At 40.6% G+C, this 17,725-nt stretch overlaps 1 protein-coding gene across 8 annotated transcripts in view; it reads right to left on the reverse strand.

Moving 5' to 3' along the window:
* The window catches only part of LOC122558337 (Fanconi anemia group A protein-like), a 98,804-nt gene that overhangs the window by 34,121 nt on the left and 46,958 nt on the right, over positions 1–17,725 (reverse strand). For 7 of the 8 annotated variants that reach the window (XM_043706792.1, XM_043706788.1, XM_043706793.1 and 4 more), the window contains 11 exons: positions 16,934–17,067; positions 14,249–14,359; positions 13,528–13,623; positions 13,246–13,305; positions 12,835–12,923; positions 11,381–11,441; positions 11,158–11,207; positions 10,619–10,695; positions 9,041–9,151; positions 7,513–7,646; positions 3,638–3,708 (listed from right to left, as the gene is read on the reverse strand). In XM_043706792.1, coding sequence (XP_043562727.1) covers positions 3,638–3,708; positions 7,513–7,646; positions 9,041–9,151; positions 10,619–10,695; positions 11,158–11,207; positions 11,381–11,441; positions 12,835–12,923; positions 13,246–13,305; positions 13,528–13,623; positions 14,249–14,359; positions 16,934–17,067 — 994 coding nt within the window. The remainder of the gene's footprint in view (positions 1–3,637; positions 3,709–7,512; positions 7,647–9,040; positions 9,152–10,618; positions 10,696–11,157; positions 11,208–11,380; positions 11,442–12,834; positions 12,924–13,245; positions 13,306–13,527; positions 13,624–14,248; positions 14,360–16,933; positions 17,068–17,725) is intronic. The other variant, XM_043706791.1, reaches the window with a different exon arrangement.

Genomic DNA, 17,725 nt, shown 5'->3' on the forward strand with positions numbered 1-17,725 from the left:
AGAGATGATGCAGGAGGGAGGGGATCAGATTTTTGGGATATTGGGACGGGTTGTGGGGGAGATGGAACAATTACAAATTGGATGGTCTACACTTGGGCTGGACTGAAACCTTGGGCTTTTGCTAACACTGTTGGGGAGGGTTTAAACTAATGTGGCAGGGGAATGAGAACCAAATGAAGAAGCTAGTAGACAGTAAGAAGGTAGTAACTAAAGCCTGGAAGCAACTAGATAATGAAGTTAGTGTGACTAAGGGGAAGAGTAGGCAGGGAGCAGCTGATGAATGCAAAGGGATAGGTAGTCTGAGGTACATTTGTTTTAATGCAAGAAGTGTAGTGGGTAATGCAGATGAACTTAGGGCTTGGATTAGTACCTGGGAGTATGAGGTTACTGCTATTACTGGTTAAGGGAAGGGCATGGTTGGCAACTAAATATCCCAGGGTATAGATGCTTCAGGCGAGATAGAGAGGGAGGTAAAAGGGGTGGAGGAGTTCTATTACTGGTCAGAGAGAATCTCTCAGCTGTGTTGAAGGAGGGCACTATGGAAGACTCAAGCAGTGAGGCAATATGGACAGAAATAGGAAGGGTGCGGTAACAATGTTGGGGCTGTACTGCAGGTCCAGCAGCAAGCGTGCGGTAGAGGTACAAAGATATACACAGACTATGGAAAGATGTAGGAGCAACAGGGTGGGGATGATAGGAGATTTTAATTTTCCCAACATTGACTGGGATTCACAGTGTTAGAGGTTTAGATGGAGCAGAATTTGTAAGGAGCATCCAGGAGGGTTTTATGGAGCAGTATGTAAATAGTCCAACTTGGGAAGGGGCCATACTGTACCTGGTGTTGGGGAATGAGTCCGGCCAGGTAGTTGAAGCTTCAGTACAGTATTACTTTGTCAATAATTATCACAATTCCGCAAGTTTTAGAATAAGCATGGACAAAGACGAGAGTGGTCCTAAAGGAAGAGTGCTAAATTAAGGGAAGACCGACTATAGCAAAATTCAGCAGGAACTGGGGAATGTGGACTGGGAGTAGCTGTTTAAAGGTAAATCTACATTCGATATGTAAAAGGCTCTTAAAGAGAGGTTGATTAGAGTGTGGGACAGACATGTCCCCGTGAAAATGAGGGATGGAAATGAGGAAGGAAATGTTGGGTACTCTGAAAGGCATTAAGGTAGAGAAGTCCCCAGGTCCGGATGGGATCTATCCCAGGTTACTGAGGGAAGCGAGAGTTGGTGCTTTAACAGATATCTTTGCAGCATCCTTAAACACAGGTGAGGTCCTGGAGGACTGGAGAATTGCTAATGTGTCCCCTTGTTTAAGAAGGGTAGCAGGGATAATCCAGATAATTATAAACTGGTCAGCCTGACGTCAATGGTAGGGAAGCTGCTGAAGAAAATACTGAAGGATAGGATCTATTCACATTTGGAAGAAAATAGGCTTATCAGTGTTAGGCAACATGGTTTTGTGCAAGGCAGGTCATGTCCTACCATCTTAATAGAATTCTTTGAGGAGATGACAAAGTTGGTTGACGAGGGAAGGGTTGTAGATATCACATACATGGACTTCAGTAAGGTGTTTGATAAGGTTCCCCATGGTAAGCTGATGGAGAAAGTGAAGTTGCATGGGGTCCAGGGTGTACTAGCTAGATGGATACAGAGCCGACTGGGCAGCAAGAGACAGATAGTAGTAGTAGAAGGAAGTTTCTCAAAATGGAGAACTGTGACCAGTGGTCTTCCACAGGGACCACTGTTGTTTATGATATACATAAATGATCTGGAGGAAGGTATGGATGGTCTGATTAGCTAGTTTGCAGGTGACACTAAGGTTGGTGGAGGAACAGATAGTGAAGGGGACTGTCAGAGAATGCAGCAGAATATAGATGGATTGGAGAGTTGGGCAGAGAAATGATAGATGTAGTTCAATCTGGGCAATGGTGAGGTAATTTGGAAGATCCACCATTTTGGAAGATCCAATTCAAGAGCGAACTATACAGTAAAATGGAAAAGCCCTGGGAAAAGTTGATGTACAGAGAGATCTGGGTGTTCAGGTCCAATGTACCCTGAAGGTGGCAATGCAGGTCAATACAACAGTCAAGAAGGCATACAGCATGCTTTCCTTCATTGGAAGGGGCATTGAATACAAGAGTTGGCAAGTCATGTTACAGTTGTATAGGACTTTGGTTTGGCCACAGTTGGAATACTGCATGCAGTATTACATTACCAGAGGATGTGGATGCTTTGGAGACGGTGCAGAGGAGGTTCACCAGGATGTAGCCTGGTATGGAGGGTGATAGCTATGAAGAGAGGTTGAATAGATTAGGATTATTTTCATTAGAAAGATGGAGGTTGAGGGGGGTCCTGATTGAAGTCTACAAAATCATGAGAGGTATAGGCAGGGTGGATAACAAGAAGCTTTTTCCCCCAGAGTGGGGAACTCAATTACTAGGAGACACGAGTTCAAGGTGAGAGGGGAAGAGTTTAAGAGAGATGTACACATGGAAAGTTCATTATGCAGAGGGAGGTGGCTGCCTGGAACGCGTTGCCTGCGGAGGTGGTAGAGGCAGGCATGATAGCGTCATTTAAGATGTATTTAGACAGATACATGAATGGGCAGGGAGCAGAGGGATACAGATCCTTGGAAAATAGGTGACAGGTTTAGATAGAGGATCTGGATTGGTGCATGCTTGGAGGACCGGAGGGCCTGTTCCTGTGCTGCAATTTTCTTTGTTCTTTACTACACTGTGCATACATAGAATAACAGATAAGTGGAGATGATTGCAAAGCAATACAATTTCTCTTTGTGTTTGTATTGTTAACAACTATTGTGGTTTACAATGCGGATGAAGTGTGGGTACTGTTTGATATGCAGCAGCCAATGTATGCACAATAATTTAATGAGGCGGCAACTAGTTTCCTCACTGGAATTGTTTAAAGAATAATTACTGACCAGAAGACTGGGGAGAACTGCGCTTGTTTGGAATAGTGCCACATATCCTTTGAGGGTCAGTGAGAGCAGACCGTGTCTCAAAGGAGAATGGGCAAGCAGGTGACCCCTGATACACATAGTAGACATTCCTGAATGGTGACCCACTCCGGTACCTGCTTTCTACTGTTTTCACGAAATTTAAGAAATAACCCACTCACCTGCTCATGTTATGGCTTGATAACATATTCAATTGCCTGTTAATTAGTTTATTTAAAATGGTGGGCAGGGTGCTGATTTCAATGTCTATTCATCTACCTAGTGGGGATGGCAGTCAGGTTGGAAGGCAAGGGCTTGCTTGGACACAGCCCTGTATTAGGTGTCCCAGCCCTGCTGAAAACCAGCAGGGTAAGAACCAGCCAATTATGTTGGAAACAAAGATAGACCTTAACAACTTGTTCCCAGATTTCAACATGAATATATATTTTTATTTTTAAGTAATTGGTATCATTGGAGATAGCAGATATATAAGGTGGAAGATAGCACTCGGCAGCAAACACATACTCCTTTTGCTCACTTCAGTATATTTAGTAACAGGTTTACTTCTATAAACAAAAAACCAAAATTGATTCCTAATGAATTACACTATCGATATTTTTCCTGTCATTCAATTAACCTGTGATCATGGCTGTTTAATTCATCGCTGCACCTTACCTCTGTGGTGGGTTGAAGTTTGTTGCTGTAATAAATGTTTGACAAAAGCTCTTCAATAGAAGATCTCTGACCTACAAGTGAAAACACGTTGTAACAGCACATCTGAAATCGATCATCCACTTTTCAAACTTGCCTTAGTATCTGCTAGATGCATACATTAGAACAATTATATTGTTGTATAACTATAATTACATTATAACACCAGAAATAGCCAGTATTTTCAATCTGAATACTGTACACTCTTTATGGATTTCTATAGCAGAGAAGATTCAAAATGCTTTGAACTAATGACAACAATATTTACAAGACAAAATATCAAATATATACAACAGCAATGGGCTCACCAGACTGCTCAGTCCCCAAAGCATGAGTGACTTTCTCAATCACACTCTTCCCTTATCCTTTTCACTCACTCACGCTTTTCTCACCTCTTCCCAACTGACATGAATCAAACGGAATCATTTTTACCACTATACTGTGCAGGTGATAGCCCAGTGGGATTAATGTTGGACTAGTATTCCAGCGAGCCAGGTAACGTTCAAGGTTCAAATCTCAATCAGCAGGCATCGAAACTTCAATTCAATTTTTAAAAAATGGAATTAATGGTCTACTAATGGCCAAGTATCACAAAATTCCATCTGGTTCACCAAAGTCATGGTCTGGCCTATGTGCACTTTTGGAATCAGAGCAATGTGGTTGATTCATAAACTGCCCTATGAAATAGTCCAGCAAGCCATTCAGTGGCGTCAAATGCTAAAAAGTCTCAACATGAAGGAAAAATGAAACTAGACAGACTTTCTGGCAGTGGCTAAGGCTCTGGGAAGGACAATGGCAAATGCAGCCCTGTCAACCCTTGCAAAGTCCTCCTTACCATCATAGAATCATAAAATTCCCAGTGTGGAAATGGGCCATTTGGCCCAACAAGTCCACATCAACTCTCAGAAGAGTAACCTTCCCAGACCCATTTCCCTACCCTATTACTCCACCCCGACTCCCCATTTAGCCCTGACTAATGCACCTAACTTAAACATCCCTGAACACCATGGGCAATTTTAGCATGGCCAATTCACCAAACAGGCACATCTTTGGATTGTGGGATGAAACTGCAGTATCTGGAGGAAACCCATGCAGACACGGGAGAATGCACAAACTCCACATAGACAGTCGCCTGAGTCTGGAATCAAATCCGGGTCCCTGGTGCTGCGAGGCAGCAGTGCTAACCACTGAGCCACTATGCCGTCCCATCTGGGTCTTTTGCCAAAATTGGGAGAGCTGTACCACAGACATCTCAAGAGACAGTCTGACATAGTCATGATCAAAGAATCATATTGTACAAACAGTGTTCCAGACATTATCACCACGCTTTGGTATGGCAGGTTCCATCGGTAGGGCAGACCCAGCAGGTAGCAGCACAGTGGTATACAACTGTGAAGGAGTTGCCCTGGGAGTCCTCAACATTGACTCTGGACTCAATGAAGCTTCATGGCATCAGGTAAACAATGGGCAAGGAAATCTCTTGCGGAGTACCTATAGCAACCTCCTCCACTGATCAGTGTTCTTCCATGTTGAACACCACTTGGAGGAAGCATTGAGGGTAGCAAGGGTGCGGTACAAACTCTGGGTAGGGGATTACAATATCCGAATCAAGAGTATCTTAGCACACCACTATGGTCTGAGATGGTAGAGTCCAAAAGGACATAGCTACTAGATTGGGTCTACATCAAGTGACAAAGGAACTAACAAGTGAGAAAAACAACCACAATCTGTAACCTTAGGCCCGGCATAGTCCCCATTCTATAATTACCACTAAACCGGAAGATTAAAACTGGTTCAGTACAGGAGTGTATGCCAGGAGCCGCGTCAGGCAAATCTAAAAATGAGGTGCCAACTTGATGAAGATACAAAACAGGACTACTTGCCCAAATAGACTACATCTGGAAATGTGTTGCTGGAAAAGCGCAGCAGGTCAGGCAGCATCCAGGGAACAGGAGAATCGACGTTTCGGGCATAAGCCCTTCTCCAGCAACACATTTCCAGCTCTGATCTCCAGCATCTGCAGACCTCACTTTCTCCCCAAATAGACTACATGCCAAATAGCATAGCAGCAAATAATGGACAAAGATAAGTATTCCCCAAGCCAATGGATCAGATCTATGACCTGCAGTCCAGGTCCAGTCATGAATAGTTGTAGACAATTAAACAATTCACCAGAGGCAGCAGCTCCACAAATGACCCCATTCTTAATGATGAGGGAGTCCAGCACATCAGTGTAAAAGATAAGGCTGAAGCATTTTGCATTAATCTTTAGTTAGAAGTGCTGAATGGATGATCCATCTCAGCCTCCTCCAGAAGTCACAGCATCACAGGTGTCAGTCTTCAGTCAATTCCATGTGATACTGCCAAGGCTACAGGCCCTGACAACATTCTGGCAATAATACTGAAGACATATGCTTCAAAACTTGCCCCCACCCCTAGCCAAACTGTTCCAGTACAGCTACAACACTGGCATCGAACCAACAATGTGGAAAATTGCCCAGGTGTGTCCTGTACATATAAAGCAGGACAAATCCAACTCTGTCAATTACCACCCCATCAGTTTATTCTCAACCATCAGTAAAGTGATGGAAAAGGTTACTGTCAGTGCTATCAAGCAGCAACTACCAAGCTTAGCAACAACCTAATTAGTGGTATCCAGTTTTGGATTCTGCCAGGGCCACTTAACTGATGAAATACTCTCCAGTTACCTAGATGAGTGCAGCTCCAATAACACTCAAGAAGCTTGACACCACCTAAGACAAATCAGGCCACTTGATTGTTTATGGATATAGAGCCATTTTCATAAGTTCCAAAGGCTCCTTAGATAGCACTTTCCAAATGCATGACTACTATACCTAGAAGGACAAGTGCAGCAGATACATAGAAACATCAACTGTAAATTCCCCTCCAAGTACTCACTATTAATTTTGAAATACATTCCTTTAGTATCGCTAAAGGAAAACCCTAGAATTCCCTCCCTAAGGCACTGTGAATCTGCCTTTTCCAAATGGGACTATAGTGATTCAACGTTGCATTTCACTGCTATCTTCTCAAAGGAAATAAGGGACCAGCAATGAATACTGGCTTAATCAGTGACACCCACATCCCACCAATTAATAAAAACATTTGTCCAACTCTGATTTCAGTCATGTGATAAAACAGGTAGTTTGGGGCTCAGGAAGGCCAATAAGCTAACCCACAGAAGGTTTTCAATTACAAGATAAAGAGCTAAATGTAAACGCAAAGAATTTTGATATTTTCTTTTTTATTGAGCTGGCTGGAGACAGACAGCTTATCTCCAAGCCTGTTATGTCAGCTTCAGCTGGAAAGACTTGTGGATACTCAGGACCTCCTGGAAATTCAAAATGGCGGAGGCTGGTTGTGAGTCCAGCAAAGCTGTCTATTTTTAAAATCAACAGATTTTTAAACAAAAACTTAGAACGGAATTCTTTTGGTGAGATTTATTTGCAGGACTTGTGGAGACAACAGTTCAGGAAGAACTGTGCCATGGCCAAACCATTTTAATCTTTAATTGTTGGGTCACAGAGATCGAAAATCAGACATTGTGACTGATTATATATACCAGAATATGGATGGAGGCTGTTCAAGGTGAGACGAATATGAAAAGTGATCCCATTATCACAGGGAAACATTTGTACAAAATAAATACCTAAATTTTAAAAAAAATTATACAATAGCATGCATCGCCACTAAAAACGCCATACAAAAAAATTATATTAGACATTCCTTGTTCATACACATGCATATACACACAGTGCATATATACACATCCAGCTCATCAACCATTAATATAACATAATCTCCAAATGAGCACTCACCTCTGATTCTACAGGAGTCAATTCATGTATAACAATTTCTAATTGGATTGGTTTATCCATTGCAGTGCAATCATCATCAGTATCTATCATAGTTTTCAGCTGACCAGAGATTACAGCTATCTGAGCAGAAACAACTAGAAAAGAACTTGTATCATTAACACAAATAAATGCATTAATCACTAATTTCTGTTCAAGTAAAGATGCATTAAGAAATAGATCTACTTTCACACTAAACAATTATGATCTATTCTACATAATAATTATATGGGAAATGAAATATGGTGTGTTTTTAGTCAGCATTTTTTCCTAAAAAATTGCTTAATCCTGGAAGAATTATCTCCTCTCTATTCTAAATTAAACTCTGTTGCTGTCTGTTCAGACTATGATAGCAGACTCCATGATGTCAGCTGGGATTCACTAGGTAACACTCACCTCCCAATCAAAAGATTGTTTGTTTAAGAAAGGAAGATGTGCATTAGTTAGCACTCCGGATAAGCCAAAGCACTTTACAGCAAATAAAGTCACTGATATAATGCAGTAAACATGGCAGCCAATTTGGCCAATATTCAAACCTCAGTCGATGTAAGTGAAAAACAAATGTATTTCATTGCTGTTTGCGGACCTTGCTGTGTGCAAACTGATCGCCATGTTTCCTATGCTATAACAGTGACTACACTTCAAAAAAAGTATTTAATAGGCTGTCCCAAAATTGTGAAGTATGCAATACAAATACAAGTTCTTTTGTCTTTGTGGCCATACCTCATATCTGTAGCACAGTCCAGAAACAAGATGGCTGACTCCATAATGAAAGGCATGTTTACGTCAACCATTCATTAGCCCAACTCACAACATCCAACCGAGATCTACGAACTGTTCTTAGCTTTGGACGGTTTGGATGATCCTACCAAAAGTTATATTACTGCGAGCATAGCTCTTCCAGTCATGGGAACATCAAAATCTTCCTAACATGTTATACAGCATAAACAGGCACTGTGGCTCAGTGGATAGCACTGCTGCCTCACAGAGCCAGGGACCCGGGTTCGATTCCAGCCTCAGGTGATTATGTGGAGTTTGTATGCTCCCCCCGTGTCTGCATGGGTTTCTCTCGGTGCTCCGGTTTCCTCCCACAATCCAAAAGATGTGCAGGTTAGATGAACTGGCCATGCTAAATTGCCCATAGTGTTCAGGGATGTGTAGGTCAGGTGCATTAGTCAGGGGTAAAGGTAGAGAAATGGGGAATGGGTTTGGGTGGGATATTTTTCGGAGGGTCAGTGTGGACTTGTTGGGCCAAAGGGCCTGTTTCCACACTGTAGGGAACCTATACATTTTAAACAGCTTGTTAACTTATCCTTCAATTTATTTTGCTGCCAAATAGCCTCCAATACTCTATTAAAGTTACAAATGTTATGAGCTTTGAAGAAAGAAGCACCTAGGCTTCAGAAGTGAATGGTTGAGAAAGAAATCAACTCAGTGAGGCCAATCTTGATTGCTCATGACTACTGTCATTCTATCAACATCGTGCACGTACCACCAATATCACTTGGCTCAGTAACAACTTTGTTCAGCTCTTCAAGAGCATTTGTCAGGACTCCAATCGGTTCCATTGGACACTGCACTTCCTCAGACATGGAAACATCTGCTTCCAAAACACAAAGTGGATAAAAACCAATATTATCTGTCAGGTTACTTAACATTGATTTAAATGTCTGGATTTCTTATGAAAATAACATCAACATACCAACACATGATTATACAGCACACATAACCATTCATAAATGGATTTGCACAAAGTGAACACTTGATGTATCTAGTTAAGGAGACCTTCAATCTATAAACTTTGCAATTTTTAAAATAAGGCATAAATTGAGAGTCGAGGGAGGGGAGAGAGATTATCTATCCGCTCCACCCTCCCCACCGACCCATCACCATCACCCCCCCTCCACCTGCATCTACCTGTCACCTTCCAAGCTACCTTCTCCCTAACCCCTCCTATTTATTTCTTAGCACCCTCCACCCCACTACATTCCTGATGAAGGGTTTATGCCCAAAACGTCGATTCTCCTCCTCCTCGGATGCTGCCTAACTTGCTGTGCTTTTCCAGCACCACACTCTCGACTGTGATCTCCAGCATCTGCAGCCCTCACTTTCTCCTGGTCAGATTGTTGTATGTTTCAATGAGATTTTTCCCTCAGTCTCCAGTGAATACAGGCCCAGTCAGTCTAATGCCCCTTTATACGTCAAATCTGCCGTCCCAGGAATCTGGGGAATTTCCACTGCATCCTCTCTATGGCAAGTCTATCTGCTCTTTGGTAAGGAGACTAAAACTATAAACAATGCTCCAGGTGTGGTCACACTAAGCTTCAGTACAGCTGCAACAAGACTTTCTTGCTCCAGTGCTCAAACTTCTTGCAATGAAGGCCAACACACCATTTTCCTTTCTAATTGCTGCAATTGCATGCTTGCTTCCAATGATCAGTGTACAAGGATAACCAGATCCCTCTGTACATCAACTTTTCCCAGTGTATCATCATTTAAATACTATCTGTTTTCCCTACCAAAATAGAAAACTTCACCCGTAGTCGTGCTATACTGCATCTACCAAGCATTTGCCTACTGATCAACCTGTCAAAGTTGCCCTGAAGCCAATTTACATCCTCCTCACAACTCCAACGTAATTTTATGTCATTAGCAAACTAGGAAATATTACTTCTGATTTCCTCATTCAAAATCATTGTTATATATTGTGAATAGCTTGGTACTCAATGCTCACTTGTAACTGCTTTTCACTCAAATACACCCCATTTATTCCTAACCTGCTTCTGGTCTGCTAACCAATTCCTAATCCATGCAGTATAGTATCATCAATTCCATCTGCTTTGGGTTTTTCACAATAACTTCTTCATAAAGATAAGGAAACTGGGAATGGGAACAAAAAGGAGATAAAGAGCGGAGAGGTCTTCAGAAATGGAGCAACAGAGATCAACAGTATAGAGAGCTTTTAAAGTAATTTACAACAAAAAAGCTTCCATATTCAATAAGAGGACTTCAGGTGCTGTACAGTGGGGCAGACCACACACACACACACACGCACACACACACCCCTAACCTTCAAGTAGACACCGTTTCTCTCTTCCACATGCTTGAACATAGCTCGCATACAGATTCTCTGGTATTTTATCTGCTCTGATGGAAACAAAAGTGACAGTCACCAACTAGAAAGGTAGCAAAGGGCCAAAATTACAAGAAATTCTAATAAGACTCATCAACTTTTTATCATCTAATTGAATAATACAGAACATTGAATGCAGAGCTTGCTGCAGCAGTTGACTTGATACTCTTACACCAGTTAGGAATGCAGAGATATACAACGTTTTTAAAATGGACAGAATGCTGATGTCCTCATGAATTGTCTCAAAGATTTTCTGGCGATAGTGCCATAAATTTAACTTGGAACAAATAGACACAATTGGCCCCAATCAATTGTTTCCCATACTTTAGTGGTAGAAGATAGGCTTAAGGTTGACCAAGTTAATCCTGAATTAGAAGTAGCCTATTGCCTTGGACTTAAACCAAAGTTAGTTTTGTTCAGCAGTTGCTTTGTCCCAGATTTTTGCATGATATAAAAGGTTTGAAATGGTCACTTACTTTCTGAGGGAATCAATGAAGACCATGCGTGAATCCTGGGCAGGAGGCAACTGTAAATAACAATACAGCAAATCACAGCTAATGACACTAACTGGGCCTTTCAATTCATAAATGAAGATGCACTAATTGTGGTAATATTAAAATGTATTCCGATTTATTGATCAATGTATTTTGTAGAATATTACAGTTTAACCAAAAATATTAAAATATAAGAAACACAAACCAGACGAGGGGTAAGCAGAGCAGGCAAAAATCTTGTCAAGTAATATGGCCTTCGGAAAATGCTGGGATAAATAAAAAATTATATATAGCATTATTGCTCATTTGAAACTGAAACAGTTTATCTTACCATTGTAAAATCAGTAAGTTAGATTTAAAATATTGGTTGTCGATGGGTATTGCCTTGAAATTAAAAATCCTAACTTTTGAGTTAGAAATAAGGAATTCTTGAAAAGCAGTTCTTTAAAAAAAAAGAATAATTCATTCTTAGAATATTGGCAAAAGCAGCAATTATGGAGTCATATCAGACTTGAAACATTAACACTGCTTCTTCCTCCACAGATGCTGCCAGACCTGCTCAGATTCTCTTGCACTCTATGCTTTTATTTCAGATGTCCTCTTTCCTGATGTTCTGATCGTGACATGATACAATTGATTGTCACACTTCAGAGGGCAGTTAAAACTTAACCACATTAACGTGGGACTGTTATCACACACATTCGCCAGGCATCGAACCTTTCCTCCCATAAGTCAACCAATAACATGTTGGATTTTTAATGACAATAGAACAGCTTCAGGATTAATATCATTTTAAACAAACTGACATTGCCTTTATCAATTCACATTTTCCACTGTATCAACATCCACAGCAGTGATTTTAACCATAATCATATCGTAGTCATCTGAAAAGAACTGAAGCCAACAGCTTCAGTTTGCCCAACATTTAACTGAAACTACAGGTCAACCAAACTCTGACCAGTCTGACAGCACAGAGCCACTGGAGGGGGTCAGAGAGATTAGAAACATAAACTAACTGGTTGTTGTCAGTATATAGATGGATGCTGGCTTCACATCTACAGATGGTGCCACCACGGACAGCTGTAGAAATGGAAAATGTTATAATTACGGGATTTCAGAGTGTAATATATTTTGGCATGGGGAAATCCCATAGCTGGTTATTCTGTATGATAGTGAGCAGGGAGATCTAGTGAGGCATTGGAGGAGGGTAGAATGATCAAACATCTCAAACTATAATGAAATGTAAAGATGTATAACATACCATGGACATGGTCAGGGTGCATGGTATGTGACTTTGGTTAGATTGGGCTTGTTATGATAAACATAAAAATAAGAGGTTTTGTTTATGAGTTTTGAAATATGCCAACTGTTTGTAAACAATTTGTTTTTTGGTTGAGAGTGATTTGGGTAAATGATGACAATTTGTAAAGGTGGTAGATGCCAGCTGGAAAGGGGGCCAGATAGGGGAGTTGTGAAGCGAGTAGCTTAGTACAAATGGGGTCTATAGAGCAGCAGGCAAGTGTCATGAACGGGATGTACTTGGAGATTTCTAACTTCATTTCCTTTTTACTTTTGAAAATAAAAGCATATGTAAAATAATACATTGCTCCACAGACATATCAAATACATCTTGATATTCAGAACCTAAGCTTGGTGTACCTTGCTTCCATGACGCTAGCTGGAATCTTTCCACTGTTTTCAAATATTAGAACAGCTCTCTCAACATCCTGCATGGCTTGACACTGGGGCTATAGAAAATAAAGTTAAACAAAACTATTCAAAACCTGAAACAAGTTTTTTTCTACAGATATACAACAGTTGCCTCAAATCTTGCAGATTTGCTTAGTATAACAAACCAGCCATTTCCATTAATGAATGAATGATCTTCTGTAAATTCTTGGTTTTTACAGCGGATGCAATGTTAGATTTCAGTTCTGAAGCATTCAATTTTTGGAGATAAAAATTAAAATCAATTCATTACTAAGAGTAAAGAATAGAATTAGACAGTTTCTTAGCATTAGCACTGGCTGACACAAACTGACCTAGACACCTGCCTATTTCTGGACTAACCTTAGGAGGAGCATTAGCTGTTGACAGGTCCTCATACAAACCTAACTCTTCAATTGACACCTACAAACAGAAATAGAATTCAGAATGAAAGGAAGGCTTAGATTGGTCAGTCACAGTATGTTTTTAATGCAGCTAATATGAATATCAACTGTCTTGTTATCACATAATGCTCATAATTTTAGGAAAGAAGGTGCTACGTATTCAACAGAGCCCCTTTACTCTGTCAAACAAGCAATCCTGCTAAACTCCCACATAGCTTAGCATCTTGGTTTCATGACCAACCTGGAAATCTGAAAGTCGAGTTTTAGCCAGTGAGATATATTCCAGGAGCATAACACGATACTTTGATGCCACATAAGGAGGATATAATATGTGGACCTGTGCAAGAAAGACAGTGTTACAAAATGTCATTCATATTGTAACAGAGTGCCTCAGAAACATGTAAAAATCAGAGAATCAGTGATTTAGTGCCTCAAATCTTTTCTTCAATTTAATATTATAATTGTTGTTTTCCACATCTCCAAATTTCCTCAGTATCCAAAAATCACGAGCTCGGTCTTCAAAATACTCCACAACAGAGCATCCACAGCCCTTTGGCTTAGAGAATACCAAACATTCACAACTCTTGAGCAAAGCAATTTCTCTTCAACTCTGTCTCTGTGAAGCCTCTTAATGACTTCAAAATTTTTCAGTCAGATTATCCATCAATCTTTTAAATTTGAGGGAATAGAGGCCTCATAGGTCAATAATCTCATCCCAGAGGGGAGTCTGATTGCAGCACTGATTTATCAGATACCATACAATGACAAGCATCAGTTTTGATTAATCGCTGATGTAATATTTACTAATTTAAATAGCAAAATGAAACTGTAAATAGTGGTCATTTTAAATGTTATTAGTTTCTTGTTCATCAGCAGAATAGAGAGATAAATGGACAAACAGTTCAATACCTATATGGGATATCAGGCTTCATGCTACTACCCGGTCATAATAATCTTCTCACCTTTAAATACTGTGCAGTTTCAAATGGCACCAGGTCTGTCAAAAATTTCAGCAGGAAAATTAGTGACTTCTTGCTACTGCCATGGTAACTACTCGCAGACCCAAAAGAATTCTAATAAAGCAAAAAAACCCAGAATTTAGGAACTTACACTTTTTTTTCTACAGATGAACTAACTTTGAACCAAAATGGTATTAAACCGTATCCTCCAGTATTTTACAGTTTTAATATTAGATTAGATTTCCTACAGTGTGGAAACAGGCTCTTCGGCCCAAAAATCCACACCGACCCTCTGAAGAGTAACGCACCCAGACCCATTTCCCTCTGACTTATGCACCCAACACTATGGGCAATTTAGCATGGCCAATTCACCTAACCTGCACATCTTTGGACTGTGGGAGGAAACTGGAGCATTCGGAGGAAACCCAAGCAGACACAGGGAGAATGTGCAAACTCCACACAGGCAGTTACCCGAGGAATTGAACCTGAGTCCCTGGTGCTGTGAGGCAGCAGTGCTAACCACTGAGCCATCATGGCACCCAAAATGTTGTTTCGAGTATAGCTAGTGTACAGAGCAAGTCACTACTATCACCAAGGATATAATTCACTGTAACCTCTCCACAGCACAATACTTGGGATCAAATTATTTTTAGATTTTGGAATTTATAGAATTATAGAATAACATTATAATGTGTAGCCACCAGTTAGTGAACTGGAAAACTCCAAAGATAAACATTTAGCTCAAATGATGAAAACATTATGAGGTGGAATAAAAGTTGGGGGTGTGCCCATGTATCTACAACTCTTGTCCTTCAAGATGGCAGTCAGTTTAATGTGGTCATGGGTTAAGAAAGTACTGCCTAAAGAGCTTTGGTGAACAGCTATTGTGCATACTGCAGATGGCACACACTACTGCTACTGTGTGTTGGTGGTGAAGGAGTGAATTTTACTGACGTAGCACCAATCAAATTGGCTGCTTTGGGTGGATGTGTCAAGCTTCTTGAGTGTTATTGGAGCTGCACACATCCAGGCAAATGGAGAGTAACTCCATCACATGCCTGACTTGTGTCTTGTTGCAGGGGACAATTTTGGGGAAATCAATAAGTGAGTTACTTGCTACAGGAATCCTAGGCACTGCCCGACTCCAGCATAGTCTAGTCAATTACTAAGTCAATGGTAATCTCCTGGATACTAATAGTAGGGGAATTCAGTGATAGCAATGTCATTGAACATCAAGGAATGGCCTTCTAGGTGATAGATGTTGTAGGTTTGGAAGATGCTGTGAAAGGAGGTTCAGTAAGTTGCTGCAGTGCATCCTGTAAATAGTGCACAATGCTGCCACTTGCGCCATTGGGAGAGGGTGTGAATGTACAGGGTTCTGGACAAGGTCCTGGTCAAACAAGCTGCTTAGTCCTGGATGGTATCAAGCTACCACATTGTTTTTAGAGCTGTGTTATCCAGACATGTGGAAAACATTTCATTACTTTCGATTTATGTCTTGTAGATGGAGATCAGTCTTTGGGGAAACAGGAGACAAGTTACTTGCTGTAGAATTCCTGACCTGTGACATTATCCTGTAGCCACAGTTCAGTCTCTGGTTAATGCTAACCTTCTAGGATGTTACTAATGAACAACTTGGTGATGAAAATGCCATTCAATGTCACGGGCAGACTGTTAGATTCTCTTTCGGTTGAGATGATCACTATTTAGCATTTATATAGTCTGAATGTGTTTTCTACTCATCAGCTCAATCTTGAATGTTGTCCAGGTCTTCCTGCATGGATCACATTATTGTTTCCTCAGCCAATCATATAAACTATAAATTATGCAAGGGCCAAGTTGTTTGGTCGTCTAAGAATTGATCAAAACCCCCTTTAAAATTAGGGTATTCTCAAACATCAGGGAAGCTATGCATCCAAGCAATGATGTGGACAACAGTAGCCTGAAGGACAGGGGGTCCAGAACTTGTATTGTTCTGACATTCGTGTGGTGAGATAGTCGGAATCTGGAAGGGAGGTTGCATTAAGTCTATTTTACAGAATATAAATTGAAGTCCAATCATCATTTACTGTGATAAAAATCTCTTATTGAAAAAAAACCTTCTCATGCATGAATCACAAGTAGAGCTGATATTGTCAAACAAACAATCCTTGCTCATAATATTAAGAGATCTGCTAATAGCTCCCTGAGGTGATTATGTAAATAGGCAAAGTGTGAAACATTGCAAATCCAAAAGAGCTGTTTTGTAGAGTTGCTAATTCAATTCTGAACTGTAGCAAGGGAAAGCGCATATAAATGTGAGATACTTAACTTAAATTGCTCATTGACACAGACAAAATGTTAGAGTATTCTGTCCCAAGCTAAGTCCTAAATTATATTTCTCAATCGGCCTACCTTACACAGTTGTGTATGTCATTTTCCCTGGTCTATTCAAAAATGTTTGCACTATTTGTAATTCAGTTATTTTCGAAGATGCTAAATGTGATTCTCTCAAAGGACATCAGTTAAAGTTTCTGGCCAGAATTAATCAGATGATAGCCCCAGCATTTATTTTGCAATATTTCAAATCAGTTCAATAGTCAGGATTGCTATATTTTCCACAGAGAAGCAAGAGGACCCCCCCCCCCCAAAGACAAGGCAGTGAATTAAATTCTAGAGTGCTACTTCTGTTCAATTGTCTCATCTTACCTTGAACCATTCAGAATAGCTGATGAAAACAGCTGGTCCCTCTAGTGCAGCCTGACGTGCAAGCAGGAATGCTGTGATCATACTCTCCAATTCATAGTTTTCAAATGCATTTATCAGCAACTTAGTCAACAGTTCTGAAAAGATGAGAAAATCTGACCTGATGAAATCAATAATTCAAGAAATAAGCTACTGATTTCTTGCTCCTGAAAGTCATTGGAGTCTTTTAGCTATCACTGAAATGCACCCTTCTGTTTTCTTCTTGGGATTTGAGACAGAGTGTGAACATGATCTCAGCTATTGACATCCAGATAGCAATTTCATCTGTCTCCCCATAGTAAAGCAGCCTCTTCACTCTGAACACAGAATGAGAAATAAGGAACTGCCCATAGAAATACAAGGCATAAAATACAAATTGTTGAATTAAATGTAGAGAAGAAACAAGAATGGTCTGCACTGACCAAGTTAATTTTACAACCTCAGGATGTTCTAAAGCATTTTACAGGAAATTAAATACTTATCAATTACAGTAATGGTCGCAATGTAGGAAATGCAGGATGTAATCCGTACATAGCTAGGCCCCACCAACAGCAAGGTCATAATGAAAAGATCTTTTTTGTGATGTTGATCAAAGTATAATTCGTGGGTGGCACGGTGGCACAGTGGTTAGCACTGCCTGTGTGGAGTTTGCACGTTCTCCCCATGTCTGCGTGGGTTTCCTCCGGGTGCTCCGGTTTCCTCCCACAGTCACAAAGATGTGCAGGGCCAGGTGAATTGGCCATACTAAGCACAATT

Source organism: Chiloscyllium plagiosum, chromosome 17 (genome assembly GCF_004010195.1).
Source record: "Chiloscyllium plagiosum isolate BGI_BamShark_2017 chromosome 17, ASM401019v2, whole genome shotgun sequence".
Lineage (NCBI taxonomy): Eukaryota > Metazoa > Chordata > Chondrichthyes > Orectolobiformes > Hemiscylliidae > Chiloscyllium > Chiloscyllium plagiosum.